This window comes from Macrotis lagotis, chromosome 1 (genome assembly GCF_037893015.1).
Source record: "Macrotis lagotis isolate mMagLag1 chromosome 1, bilby.v1.9.chrom.fasta, whole genome shotgun sequence".
Classification (NCBI taxonomy): Eukaryota; Metazoa; Chordata; class Mammalia; order Peramelemorphia; family Peramelidae; genus Macrotis; species Macrotis lagotis.
This window is the reverse complement of record NC_133658.1, coordinates 836082436-836096942: the sequence shown is the minus strand read 5'-3', so window position 1 is coordinate 836096942 and position 14507 is coordinate 836082436. Positions and strand designations below refer to the sequence as shown.

General features: G+C 35.9%; 1 protein-coding gene across 1 annotated transcript in view; it reads left to right on the top strand.

Annotated features, from left to right (window-relative positions):
• The window catches only part of LOC141507427 (nuclear pore complex protein Nup98-Nup96-like), a 45386-nt gene that overhangs the window by 16330 nt on the left and 14549 nt on the right, over nt 1–14507 (top strand). Inside the window, 5 exon segments of the mRNA XM_074215065.1 lie at nt 5246–5428; nt 5964–6120; nt 7201–7630; nt 9179–9408; nt 12284–12553. Of these exon segments, the coding sequence (XP_074071166.1) occupies nt 5246–5428; nt 5964–6120; nt 7201–7630; nt 9179–9408; nt 12284–12553 (1270 nt within the window).

Sequence of the window (14507 nt, the reverse complement as noted above, 5' to 3'; positions counted from 1 at the left end):
TAATGTAAAAGCTGCTAAATCTTGTGTCACCTTGACTTGTATTATCCTGTGACTCCATGATACTTGAATTTTTTTTTCCTGGCTGCTTGTAATATTTTGCCCTTGACCTGGGAGCTCTAGAATATTCTTGGGGGGAGGTTTTCATTTTGGAATCTCTTTCAGGAGATGAGCTGTGAATTATTTCATTTTTAATTTTACTCTCTGTTTCTAGAACATCAGGGCAGTTTTCCTCAATAATTTCTTGGAATTTTAAAATTCCTTAGAACCTATTTTCCAGGTCATTTGTTTTTCCAGTGTAATATTTCACATTTTCTTGTATTTCCTCATTCTTTTGGTTTTATTTGTTTCTTGATTTCTCATAAAGTCACTAGCTTCTGTTTCTCAATTCTAATTTTTGACAAATTATTTTATTTAGTAAACTTTTATACCTTTTCCATTTGGCCAATCTTCCTCCCTTTTAAGGAGATTTTTCATGAAGGAATAAATTTTTGTACCTCATTTTCCATTGGCCAGTGCTGCTTGACTTTTGGACCTCTTATTTGGCTTAGTCTGTTTTTTTAAATGTTATTTCTTCAGTATATTTTGGTGTTTCCTTTACTAAGCTATTGACTCTTTTTTCATGATTTTCTTTCATCATTCTCATTTCTTTTCTCAATTTTTCCTGTATTTCTTCCTTGATTTTCGAAATCCTGTTGGAGCTCTTTTGTGACCTGAGACCCATTCATATTTTTCTTGGAGGCTTTGGATCTGGGAGCTATGACTTTTATCTTCTTCTGAATGTGTGTTTTGATTTTTTTTGTCACCTTAATGTCTTTCTATGGTCAGAATTTTTCCCACTGTTGGCTCATTTTCCCAATCTATTTCTTAGCATTTATCTCTTTGCTAAAGTGAGGCTCTGCTTCTAGGGAAAAGGCACACTTTTCCAAAAGTGCAGCTGTTTTCAGAAATACTTCTAGGAATCTGTAAGTGTTCAGGTCTTCCAGAGTAGGATGATCTGAGGAGAGGTGTGTTTCCTAATCTCTTGCCCTGTGATCTGGTCTTTGAGAGATCACAAGTTCTCTTCTGCTCTGAAACTGAGGAGGGTCTCCATTCCACTGTATAAACAAGTTCTGGGGCTGTTGTTCCCCTTCTCTGTAACTGCTGCCCAGAACTGCACCTCGGGTCTGAATATGAGCATAGCCACACAGTCTTGCCCTCAGTGTTAGCAAAGAGATCCCTGCAGTCTCCATCTGATCAGTTGTCTGACCCTCTTTACTGTCTGGGCTGAAGCCACCGCTTCTGCTACTGATTCAGTAGATCCCCGGGCCTGTTCATGATTTGCTGGAGTCCAATATGAGCAGCCTTGGCCTGGATTATGCTACATTTACACAAAGGTACAGCAGATGTTTTCTGATGACCTTCTAAGTTGTCTTTGACTGGAAGATTAATGTTATCTCATCCCTTTTGGGGGTGCTGCCACTCCAAGAATTGTTTTTTATATAGAGGTGTTTACTTGGGGGGAGAGCCTCAGGCAAGTTGCAGCCTTTTCTCCACCATTTTGGCTCTACCCTCTTCCATCCAACTTTTAAAATTGTGAAACAAACAGGTTGATTTTTATCCTTGATTAGCATTGTTGTGTAGTAGAGCTATAGAAACAGCAGAAAAATGAGCTTTTGAGAAGGGACTGTTCCAGGAAGAGGAGGAGGTAGATGACTGTTTCTGAACTTCCCCAATTTCTACACCTGCATTTTCTGACTGCTACTTTTTAATGTCCTTGGGTATTAGAGATGTGTTCAGACCCGACTGATCAGTAGTGCAGAATATGACTTTATATTTAGTTGTAGTACAGAGATGAAGACAAAAACCAGAAAGTACTTGCACTGCAGACTGTTTGTAGTTAAATAATCAGGATGGACTCCAGAGTCACTTTATTAAGATGAACTTTCCCCTTCCTTATTCACCCCAGTCTATGGGGGTTGTGAGTATAGATTCCTCTCTAGTATAAGATTTTAAAGTAGTCATTCAGTTACATGCTTAAGTTACTTGGGCATATGTGAAGCTTATCTCTCATGGACTAGTATTCCATACACCTTGCCCTGCGTTTTCTCTCCTCTCCAATACCTCTTTAGGATCCATATTTCCATTTGGTTTGGACCTGCTTTCTCTGGACCTGTAAAGACCCAAGAGAATCTGAGCAGTTAGAAGACAACCTTCCTCCTCCCCTAGTTAGAGAGAATTCCTCTGAAGCTAGTAAGTACCTTAGTAGTCCTACAATGGAACTAAGGCATTTGTAGAAAGGTTTTTGTTATGATTTTAGACTTTTTTTTCCAGTCCTATTCCATCTTTGAAGTTAAATGACTTGCTCAGGGTCACACAGCTAGTTAAGTATCATGTGTTTGAGGTCATGTTTGAATTCAGGTCCTCCTGACACCAGGGCTCTATCCACTGTGCCACCTAGCTACCCCAACCTATTGATTGTCATGGACATAGAATAATGTTAGCTTTTGACCTCAACTTTGCGTTAGACACATGATTGAAACTTATGTTCCAAAACAAAAATCAGTTTTATTTATCCAGTGTAGGTTAGTTGAATTGCTCAGAAACTTAACATTTTTTGTATAAAACTTTAGTTTTTCAATTTAGAAAAATCCAAGGTAGGTGGGGCGAAATAACTGGAGTGGTTTTTTTTTTTAATCTGTTTTTGATTTCAAATGAAAAAGAAACTGCCTTTATTTTTTGGAAAATCTTTTCTAGAAGTAAAAACACTCAACTGTAATAGTAACCCTACCCCTACCCCCATTGCTTTCAGCCTTCTTTTGGTTATAGTAGCTGTTTTAGAAAGTTCTTGATGTAATTTAAGGTCTGTATTTCATGTTTTGCCAACTCTTAAGTAAATACAGAAAAAACAAAAGATCAAAGGTTTTAAAGTAGGAAGAGAGATTATCCAGGACTGAAGTTCTTAACCTGACAGACTTGACCAGATTTCTCAGGATCTGAGAAAAAAGCTTGCATCTTCATTTATACTAACTTCTTAATTGAAATTTGCCATTTTTTTCAGTTATGAATGTTAGGCAGCAAACCATTCCAAAAGGCTTGTCCATAACACATACAAAAGGTTAAAAACTCCTGTTCTAGTCTAACTCCAGTCATATTACAGATTAAAAAATTAAAGCAGAAAGAGAAGAGGTTTTATACCAGCATCACCATAATCCAGTGAACAACAAAACTTAAGATTTGATCCCATACCCTTTGTGGCAGAATTTCATATATTTGGAAATCTGTATAATATAATACTTTAGGAAAATCATGGTTCCAATTTTAAAATAAAATGAAAAAACATTTTCTTACTTAGAATGGTGTAGTAAGAATCTGATTTTGCAATTTTCTCCAGCACCATTGTCATTAACTGATCATCTATTGGGTCAAAAATTGTGATTTCTTAGAAGAATCTCTTTACTTTTGGATTACTCATTCAACTTTTGTCTCTTTTTTAGAATAAAACAGGTACAGCTGTGTATATTTCACTTAAGTGACTGAGCAATTATGTCATTTGAAGCTTCTCTTTGGAGAATATTCTATTTGTTATAAAATAACTCTCAGATGGGGAGAAGTGGTATAAGAACTGGTCCTTCAAGTTGTTCTTTGGATGACTTCTCAAATAGGACTACATTTTTCTACAGTTTTCCTAAAACCAGTTTATATTCTTAAGGCAAATGTTTAATTTGAGAAAAATTGACCTTTAAGAAACTCCAGTATTTAATTATATTTTTGATATTGTGCCTCCTCTCCTAAACATTATTTGTTAAATAAGAAAGTTAAGTAGATGATCTTGGGACCCAATTTATGATCCCAGAATTGTGAGGAATAGAACTATAAATTCCAAGGATTTCTAACAAGTTTTAGAGCATTCAAATAATTAGACATGATCATATTTTTCATTCATACTTTAGAGTTACAGTGTTAATATTTAGACTCTAGATGCAGAGGACAGTTATCTAGTCCAACCCCCTTTCTTTACAGAGAGATCCATTATCTCACAAAGGATTTGTCTGTGATAGTAGGTGGTAAATAGCAGTATCAAGATGTGATCTGGCCAGAAAATCCAACATAGTTGGTAATGCATTAGTCTGCTTTCTGTTCTAACCTGCAGAAATTACTTAGCTATTGCATATTCTCTTTTTATGTACCTGAAATATGAGATCACACATCCCTTTAAAAGTGGAATAGTAAAGAAAACTTGAGTGATATTTAATTTAGGCCTAAATAGTTACAGGAGGTCAAGAAATCAAGATCATATTTTATCTATTGAAACCATGGAAATTTCTCTTGCTATTCATTTATGTGTAATGTCACTCATTCGGAGCTTAACATGAATGATGGCTACTTATATAAGAACAATCAAAAGCTCTGTGGATGAAATTCAGAAAAATTGTTACAGTGAAATGAGAAATAATTGGTAGTTTATTGTTGTGGGAAATGTCTGTTAATGGGTTGATTAATTTATTAGCATAATATAAAGTCAGGTCTCAGTTTATGGGATGAACTTGAGGTATGTGTGCCAAGTCAGTGATAAATGTACGTTTTATTTTGTGAATGTTTTATCGTTCTACACTGTAAACTGTTGTTCATGTTTATCACTAAAACTTTTTAATAAAAGTACAAAAAATTTCCTATCGTCTTGATGTTTTTAAACACACCAGGACTATTCCCAGACTAAATACTTGTTTTTCCATTGATGAAGTTTTAGATTTAATTCATTTCACTATGCTCAGCATGGCAATAGAGCTCCATGTTTTTGGTCAACTGACAGGAGATTTTTAGGTATCTTAACCATTTTGCACTAAGAACTTCCCTCTTAGCCTAACACAATATATGGTAAATTAACACAGCCTGTGTTGTCAAGTTTGGGCTTCCTCTTTTAACTCAACTGTATTTACTGTGAGTATATAGAGGTGAACATAAGAGTATGGCAAAAATTGTCCATTTAGAAAGGACATGTCCCCAGATTCCCCAGGGGCTGTAATAACTTGTCTGTTGCAGTAGAATTATTGTCATGGGTGGTAGGTTCCCATATAAGAGTTACCCCTAGTTCTTCTTGGGCTTAGATTCCAATGAATATTTGGGGAGGTACTGTCAGCATGGTTGGGTCTTTGTTTGAACTCTGTCCTGTGGTTTGCTGAATAAACAGGCCTTGAAATCTTGAAACTTTGAACAAATGCAGCATCATTTAATATCATTTTTTCCCTAATTTTTCTATTGTCTACAGAGCCAAAGCCCAGAGGTGGAACAGCTAGGGAGGGTTGTGGAGCTGGACAGCGATATGATAGATATTACCCAGGAACCAGTTTTGGATTCCATAGTAGAAGAAGTCATTCCTGAAGAGCAAGAACCTGTATCTGCTTCAACACACATTGCATCTTCATTGGGTATTAACCCACATGTCTTACAGGTAAATTTCTTACTCACTTTAAGTGGGATGGAAAGTCAGTGCAACTTTCCCTTTAACTTAACTGAGGTCACTTCCCTATTTTGATGTATTAATATGCCATCCATATGTACAGTTTTGTATGTGAGTCAGAATAGGGTCCGTGTTTTTAATGTATTAACTTTTTTCACCGCCTTTGAGAGGGACTTTCCTGTTTACAGATGAGGAAACTTAAGATCTCAAAGATGGAAAGGAGTCTGTCTCCCCCCCCCCCAAAAAAAAAAATTATTGTTGAATCCTAGGTTCATTTCTTCCTTACTCTGCACATTGCCTTACTTACAATGAAAATCAAGTGATTATTATATATACTTGATTATATCACTTAGTCATGAGAAATTTGTGGGTGGGTGTGTGTGTGTGTGTGTGTGTGTGTGTGTGTGTAAAATATATATATTGAGTGTGGGTTTGAGTTATTGAGTGGGGCACAGTTATTCATGCATTGCCCTAATGGCCTTGGAGACTTTAGGGAAACAAGCTCACCCTGGTACTGCCCTTTTAGATCATGAAAGCATCTTTGCTTGCTGAGGAAGAAGATGCAGACTGGGTCCTTGATCAGCGCTTTGGCAAACTTCCTTCCAAAGTAGACCTTTCTCAAGAAATCTGTTCTCCTAGACTTCCTATTTCATCAGCACACCCACCAAAATCTCGAACATTAGGTAAGATAAAAGGAAATAATGAAATAATCAGAGGATTATAATTTCATAAAAACCTAAGAGCACAATGGTTTGCTTTTGGATAGAGTTTTCATTATGCTTCCCTTATTAAAGATGGAACAAATTACCCTCTTTATTTTATTTTTATATCATATATATATGTGTATATATATACATATATATATATGCATACATATGCATATATATATAATTATTTCTTTTGGGGCAGCTAGGTGGCACAGTAGATAGAGCACCAGCCCTGGAGTCGGGAGTACCTGTCTCAGACACTTAATAATTACCTAGCTGTGTGGCCTTGGGCAAGCCACTTAACCCCATTTGCCTTGCAAAAACCTAAAATAATAATAAAATAATAATAATGTAAGATACTCCAGAATTAGAAAAATGACCCTTTCTTAATGTCTTATTACTTATTGACTTAAGCATTAAACATTTGATTAAAAAACTACATAATGTTATAGTGATAGAATATCCTTGTGAGAGAAACACATACAAAATATTAGGTATTTGTATGTGAAAATATATTTATGCTATTTGCCTCCTTTTGGGACTGAGAATGGTATGAATTAGATCCTTAGGTATTCTTGTGTAAAACTGCTCCCATTATAACTAGATACCTGTGCTTTGTAACAAAAACCCATAGTAATGTTGATTGACTAAATGCCTAAGGAGATGATTGATATTCATTCATATAAATACTTGAACTCCATTCATATTAATATTCTTGAATATCAGTCTGAAAATTGCTGTTATGAAAACTAGCTTAATATTGTTTATCCTAATGTGTTTATAAGTAAAACATACCCATAGAGGATGTCCTTAGTTGTCCCTTACTTAACCTATAATTCAGTTGAGTGTATTTATATTTTTGGTTCTAATGTATCAATTCTTTACTGCAAAGTAATTTGGCAAAAAAATTAAATTTTATCCTATTCTACCCACCAATTAATTTGTAATAAAGAGTAATTTAGTGATTTAGAGTCTTGACCTAATGTAATTGACTTTTTTTTTTTAAGGAGTAATAGACTAACGAGACTTTCTCTTACTGTTTTTCCCTTCCCTCAGTTGGCGGATTACTACAGTCAAAGTTTACAAGTGGAGCTTTTCTCTTGCCAAGTGCCTCTGTGCCAGAATGTCGAAATCTCAGAGCTTCATCTTTAACAAGTGCCCCTTCCACATCTTCTTGGCCAGTTCCTCCACCACTGGCTCCTGTGTTTGCAGTGCCTGCCCCAGTGCCTGAGGTCCAGTTAAAAACTGTGGGTGTTCGAAGACAACCAGGCCTTGTTCCTCTGGAAAAATCTGTCACCTGTGGCAAAGGAAAGCTCTTGATGGATATGGCACTCTTCATGGGACGTTCATTCCGGGTTGGCTGGGGCCCCAATTGGACCTTTGTCAATAGTGGTGATCAACTGAGTGGATTCCAGGAACCTGGAGATCACCAAAGCACTGAATCTATGGAATATGGATTTCTGCCTAACCCAATAACTGTCAAATCGTGAGCAGTATTTCTCAACTCATTCAACATACTTTTTTTTTTAACCTTTGGATTGATAGAGGAGACAGTTGGAAAGGCTGTGGCTAAGATCAGGAGGTCACATGGTTCTAATCATATTTTGTTTACTAACCAATTTGGCCTTGTTGTGTTCTTGAGGACTTTTAGACAGTACAAGAAGGTAGAATGCAGATCAGATTTCTCCTACCCTTGAATAATTACTATTGTATAGGATTTAACTTGGGAACCATATAAGTGTCTACTGCCTCTCTTTAGCAGTTACATGAGGCAGTGTGATATAATAGAGAGTTGGAATTTGGGAACATCATTTTAACCTCTGCAGACCTTGGTTTCCTTTTCTATAAGATGAAGTTGTTGAAGCCCCTTCCAGTTCTAATAACCCCATAGCTTTCAGTTGTCTAAACTGGACCATGATTATATTGAATTTATTTTCATGTTCATTAATAAGCCGTTTACTTTTCTATGTAAAGTACATAATTGTCATCATTGGGGTCTCATAGTATCTATAACCGACACAATCATATTGATAGAGATTTAGTGTCTAGAACAAGGAAAGTGATATGCTCTGAACTAATCAAAGCCTATGAAGTTTATATTCAGTTCTGAGAACCACACTTTATGACAAGAGAACACCAAGCCACAGAGCTCACACAAGCAATCAGGATGATCAGAGTTTGGGGGGAGTTTGAATTTTTTAAAAAAAATTTCAATTAGCAAAAAAATCTTATATCCCCATTGTATGTGTATGAAGGGGAACTCTACAAATATTCATAATTAAGCAAAGCATTTCTGTGAACAAGAGTTTTGGAAAATATATCATAGAATTGTTTGAAGGAACAGGGAGGGGGGGATTTTTTAATCTTAATAAAGAAAAGATCTGGTCAGGGGTGGCAATGAAAAGCTCAATCTTTACTATCATTAGGCAAAAGGAATAGATTTGCTCTATTGCAGACCCCTTAGGGAAGAACTCTAGGGTCTACAAAGTTAAAGTTACAGGGGGTGTGTTCAACCCAAGGAAGAATTTCAGGGTTATTAGTGGTGTATAGCAAAATGAACAGACTGATTTGGTATAGTTCCTTATCATTTTAATTGTTCAAGTGAAAACTGATCAACACTATAAAGGAGAATCATAGTTGAGGATCAAGGAAGAGGTTACTTAAGTGACATTTGCTTTCTAGTAGAATTCTAGCTAGTAGACCTATTTGATGTCCCATAATAACTTAATAGAGTTTTTCTACTTTGAAATGAGACAATCAGTATGAAATCTAATTGAACTAATGTTTTTTGACTACTATAAACTATATTTTACTTTGGAAAACAGCCAAAACATATGCATGATTTTTTCTAAGAAAAAAGTGTAATGATTTTTTTCTACTCTACTGTAATTGAGCTCTGTACTATTTAGTGTCCAAATTTCTTCAAACTGTTAGATTGTGAAGTATAATATGCCTTAATCTTAAAATACATCAGTGACTTTCTTGTAAATACTTGTTTCATATTCCCATACTGAGCTAATTTCTTATTTTTTAGCCTAACAGAGTCCCCATTTAAAGTCCACATGGAAAAACTGAGCTTGAGACAAAGGAGGATGGATAGAGATTTACAGTTATACCAGACTCCATTGGAGATCAAACTTAAGCACAGCACTGTCCATGTAGATGAACTGTGTCCTCTGGTGGTCCCTAATCCTGGAGTTGCTGTCATTCACGACTATGCAGACTGGGTGAAAGAGATATCAGGAGACTTAGCAGAATCAGAAAGTGAGTATTCATTCTGGCTGCTCTAACTCAGTTGATACCAGAACTTGGGAAATAGAATGTGAAAAACTAAAAAGAAAAGTTTTCTTACCTTAATAATTTTTGGTGAAATTGGTGGATTAAGATACAGGAATAGAAAATACCTTAGAGATATAGTCTAAAGTAAGACTCAGAGAGCAGGATTTGTCCAAAGTCACATATCTAGTAATTGGTTCATGAAATTTAGAGCTGGTATTTTATAGTACTTTCTAAAGTTGTGTAGATAATTGGTTAGCAAATACTTGTTAAATTAGAAGGATTCTAATGTCCTAATATATTTTTTATTTTCTTTGCCTTATGATAAAACAAATGCCTGTTCTTTCAAGGTATTTTTAAATTCAGGTGAATAGCACCTGCTATGTACCAGGCACTTTGAGAGGGTTCTTGGAATACAGTAGAATGCAAAGAATGGAACATTTTCTGGAAGGCTTTTGTTCTTTTATTGGAGTAAACATGTATGTAGATAGATATGCAGTATACAGAAGGTAATGTTTATCCTTCATTCTTGAAGAAGAGCCATGACATCAGGAGTGATGCTATGACAACCAAGTGAATTAGATTTGAATTAGAGGTTGCTGTGCTGTCATCAGCCTCACTTTGTCCTCCAGAGCCATCTGGTTCTAATGGCCAAATATGGATCAGAATGACTGGAGATAGCCTTGGATGTGAGGCAGTCAAGGTCACACAGCTAGCTAGTAAGTGTCAAATGTCTGCGGCCAGATTTGAAATCAGGTCCTTCTGACTTCAGGGCTGGTGCTCTATCCACTGCACCCTACCTTGTATGCAAGGTAGGCTTGATGGGGAAAGTATCTCTTGAGCAACATATAAAAGTTTGACAAGGATTCTTTCTGGTATGGACCAGGCAATACATTTTAGTCTACTAAAGGCACATAGATGAGAAATAAAGTATGTGCAAGGAACAGCAAAGATTGCTTGTTTGGCTGGACTGAAGTGCAGGATGAGGAGTAAGGTGTATATATAAGACTGGAAAGATAGTTTTGATCTCAGTTATGAAGGATTTTTAAAAAGTCATACAGGAGTTTTTACATTTTTATCTTAGAAGAAATAGGAGCCATCTGGTATTTGTTGAGAAGAGAAAGGAAAAGCATTTAATTGATTGGAATAGTCCAGGAGAGAGGTAAAGGGGAAAGGGGGCATGAACTAAGGTGATTCTATATGATAAAAGAGAAATGTTATAATAGAAGAGAGCTCATGAAAGTAGAGATGGTAAGATGTGGTAACTGATAGGATGTGTGCAATCAGTGTTATCTTGACAATGAGTCTTCTACTTAGAAATCATAGTTCAGTAGGTGAGGGAGGGCTGATAATGGTCACCACATGAGAATGTATAGAGAGAACTTTGGAAAACCCCAGTTGTTAGACTTTGGGTGACTAGTAAAGAAGCCTATAAAAGAGCAGTCAAATGGGTTAATAGGTGTTTTAAGAGAAATTTGAACCTACTTACTCTAATCATGCACAGTCTGGTATTGTAACAAAGCCTAGATCTTAGGACATCAAAATGTAGTACTCTTGCCAGCTTGTGTAAAAGCAAGACTGTATTTCTAGAAATGCTCTCACCCACCCTCCAAAAATAGTAGCTTTCCAGTGAAGGACCCATTCAAAGGATATTTAAATTAGAAAGGACCTGAGAGATCATCTAGTATGATTTCCTGCCCCATACATTGTTGTCCTTTAGACAGTATCACTGATATGGTTATCTGACTTAACACTTTTAATGATGTGGGCTCACTTCTTCCTTTGCATTTTTTTTTTTTTTTTTTAGATTTTTCAAGGCAATGGGGTTAAGTGGCTTGCCCAAGGCCACACGGCTAGGTAATTATTAAGTGTATGAGGCCAGATTTGAATTCAGGTACTCCTGACTCCAGGGCCAGTGCTCTATCCACTGTGCTACCTAGCCGCCCCTTCCTTTGCCTTTTTTTGATAGTATTCCCTCTCTTCTTAAAGGCTAAGCTCAGGTGCAACCTTCTCTGAAACTAGTACATTACCATAGCACCCATTTCCTTTATATTGCACCTTTTCAAATTTTATCATATTTTCTCTTGTATTGCCTTAATTATTTTTAGCACAATTCTAGGAATTTAGTAAACATTTCTTCATAATATGTGAAAGTGCTATGGGTAATGGTTAGTCCTTTTCAAAATATCTTCACATAGATTATTTTTGATTGCCTTAGAAAAATTTTTGTGGTTCCTGTCCTCAGAGAGTTTATCTTGTAAATTTGAAAACTAAATTTTATAAACATTGTCTGAGCCCTTTTATTCAGTAGTGGAATAAACCAGAGGATAAACAGTCTCCCTACCTTTATCAAAGTCCCTAATAAGGAAGTCTGACAGAAGTGGGAAAAAAATCATCATTGGATGTAAATGTATGCATTGACCTTTATAAAATTAAGGGGCTTAGACTAGAATATATTATCTTCTAGCTGGACAGAGGCAAGGAAGATTTTAAAGGTAAGCAGGAACATGTAAATGAATACCACTAGATATATTTTTTTATCACATTTCCTTAATTGAGAAAACTTGTAGAGATCAGTACAATTTTAATTAGAACATATTTAAAAAGTATAGACCCTACAGGAATATTGTTGGTACATGCAATGATTATAACCTAGAATTTTGATTCAAAACAAAGTGATCTGAAATTATAGTTTTTTCAGGGAGGAAGCAGCAACATATGAGCTTAGATGGAAAGCAGCAAGAACAGCTACACTAGTGGTCTCTGCCATTGTTTATTTTAGGCAAGCCAGCCTTGCTTATTTCCTTATTCTTGTCAGACATGACACATTTCTACCTTTAAGTTTTTGCTACTTTTCCATTAGCTGTAGTAAAGCACTGGAACCTGGCATGGACATTATGTGAAGCCATTTGGGGTCACCTGAAGGAATTAGAAGATCAGCTAGATGAGCCTAGTGAGTATGTGCAGAGCTTGGAGCGACGAAGGGCTTTCTCCCGTTGGCTGTCACAGACAGCAGCTAATCGCATTGAGGAGGAAGTAGCACTGTCGCGACAAGACAATCCCGTGGAGGCAGTCTTCAGCTACCTCACAGGCAAGAGGATCAGTGAAGCTTGCCGCCTGGCCCAGCAGATAGGTAAGAGACCCCCGAGATCAGCTTAACAATTAAGGTCTCTATTATCTATCTTGACATATAAGTTATATAGTATCTAATATATTCTCTAATTATTTCTTGTAATTTCTCTTGGGTCTTCTCGTGATTGTTTCTGATCTCCCTTGTGAGTCTCAAAGCTTCTCAATAAATTTCAAATTAACATAGTGCCTCAGATATTTTTGAATATAATTTTCTCAGGAAAAGAACTTCCTGAAGAGGGTTGTTACCAGTTATGTGATATAAAAAAAGGACTGACCACTGATGCCAACATATATCAGCTACACAATCCTCTTAGAACAGAATAGTAGAGTGGAAATAGAAAGAATCTACTTTATCAACTTTAAAAAGAAATCACTAACAGGAAACATAAAAGAATGTATATCCCAAATCCCAAATATCTAAATCAAAGGAAAAAAATGCTGCAAGTAGCTTCAAGTACCAGGAATGCACAGTCAGGATGATATAAGGCCATTCTGCAAATATAAGAGAATCTTGGCATATATACCAAAAAACAACTTCCCAGCATTCTTGGTGAAAAGACCAGAATTGAGTAGAAATTTTGAAATGGAAACATAAGAGTCAAGATAAATACATTTCAGTACAAAGTAAAGACTCACAGATTTCTTTCTGTGGGGGTGGGGGGTGGGGGAGGGAAGTAAGATTGGGGGAAAATTGTAAAACTCAAATAATCTTTAATAAAAAAAATAAGCGCTTATCATAAACAGCACAAAATAAATACATTTCAGTAATTGGAGGAGGCTACATTATGATGAAAAGCTTGCATATTTTGGTGTTTTGTGGATTTTTAGAAAGAAAAAAAGAATACAGTAGGGAAGAAATGAGGGATAACATTGAAAGACCTGACTATTTTGAATAGATGGGGTGCTGGAAGGAATTAGAAAAAGATTAGAGTGATGGAAGAAAGAATCAGAAAGGGGACAAGAGTTAAACTTTACTCAAGGAAAAGACTCCTTGAATGTTAGAATGGCCATACTGAAGTTAATGATTTCCATAAGATGACACAATACATTAAAATCAAGTCAAAAGACAAAAAAATAGAAAATATCTCAAATCAAAAAACTAGTTGACCTAGGAGAGATAATTTAAGAGTCACTGGACTACCTGATAATTGTGACCATAAAAAGACCCTAGACATTATGTTTCAAGAAATCATGAAGGAAAACTAAAGATTTCTATAACCAAATTGCAAGATGAAAAATAGGATGCATTATCTCCTGAAAAAAAAAAACAATTCAAAACTCTCTTTACCTCCATGACATAAGCAGCTTGAAAAATAAGAATTTAAGTCCCATGGAGCCATCAGAATAACACAAAATATAGCATTTGAATTATTTACATTCTAATGTGAAATGATAAATGCCTTCTTCAGGACATTGTCGTTGTCCAGTGGATCACAGAGACCTGGGAGTGGTTTTGTTAATCTTAATATACTTACAGATTATCATTTACAGTTGCAAAGCTGACAAGTGAACAGAAAAAAAAATTATTTTTCAATCTCTGAAAAAGAAATTGAATACCATAAAGGAGTTCCCAGTAGCCAGAATCAGTTGAATTTACAATTAATATCCACAATCATTAATTTACATTGTTTTCAAAATAGGAGAAGGAATTCCTTTTTTTTTCTTTTAAGATTTTCCAAGGCAATGGGGTTAAGTGGCTTGCCCAAGGCCACACAGCTAGGTAATTATTAAGTGTCTGAGGTTGAATTTGAACCCAAGTACTCCTGACTGCAAGGCTGGTGCTCTATCCACCGCTCCACCTAGCAGCCCCTGACAAGGAATTCTTAGCAAACTACTTCAGTGAGAAAATTATGAACCAGAGGGAAATAAAACAAGAGTAAGAAACTATAGAACAACTTTAATGACAAAGGCTGCAGCACCATATTAAAAAGATTATATACCAAGTTGGATTTTTA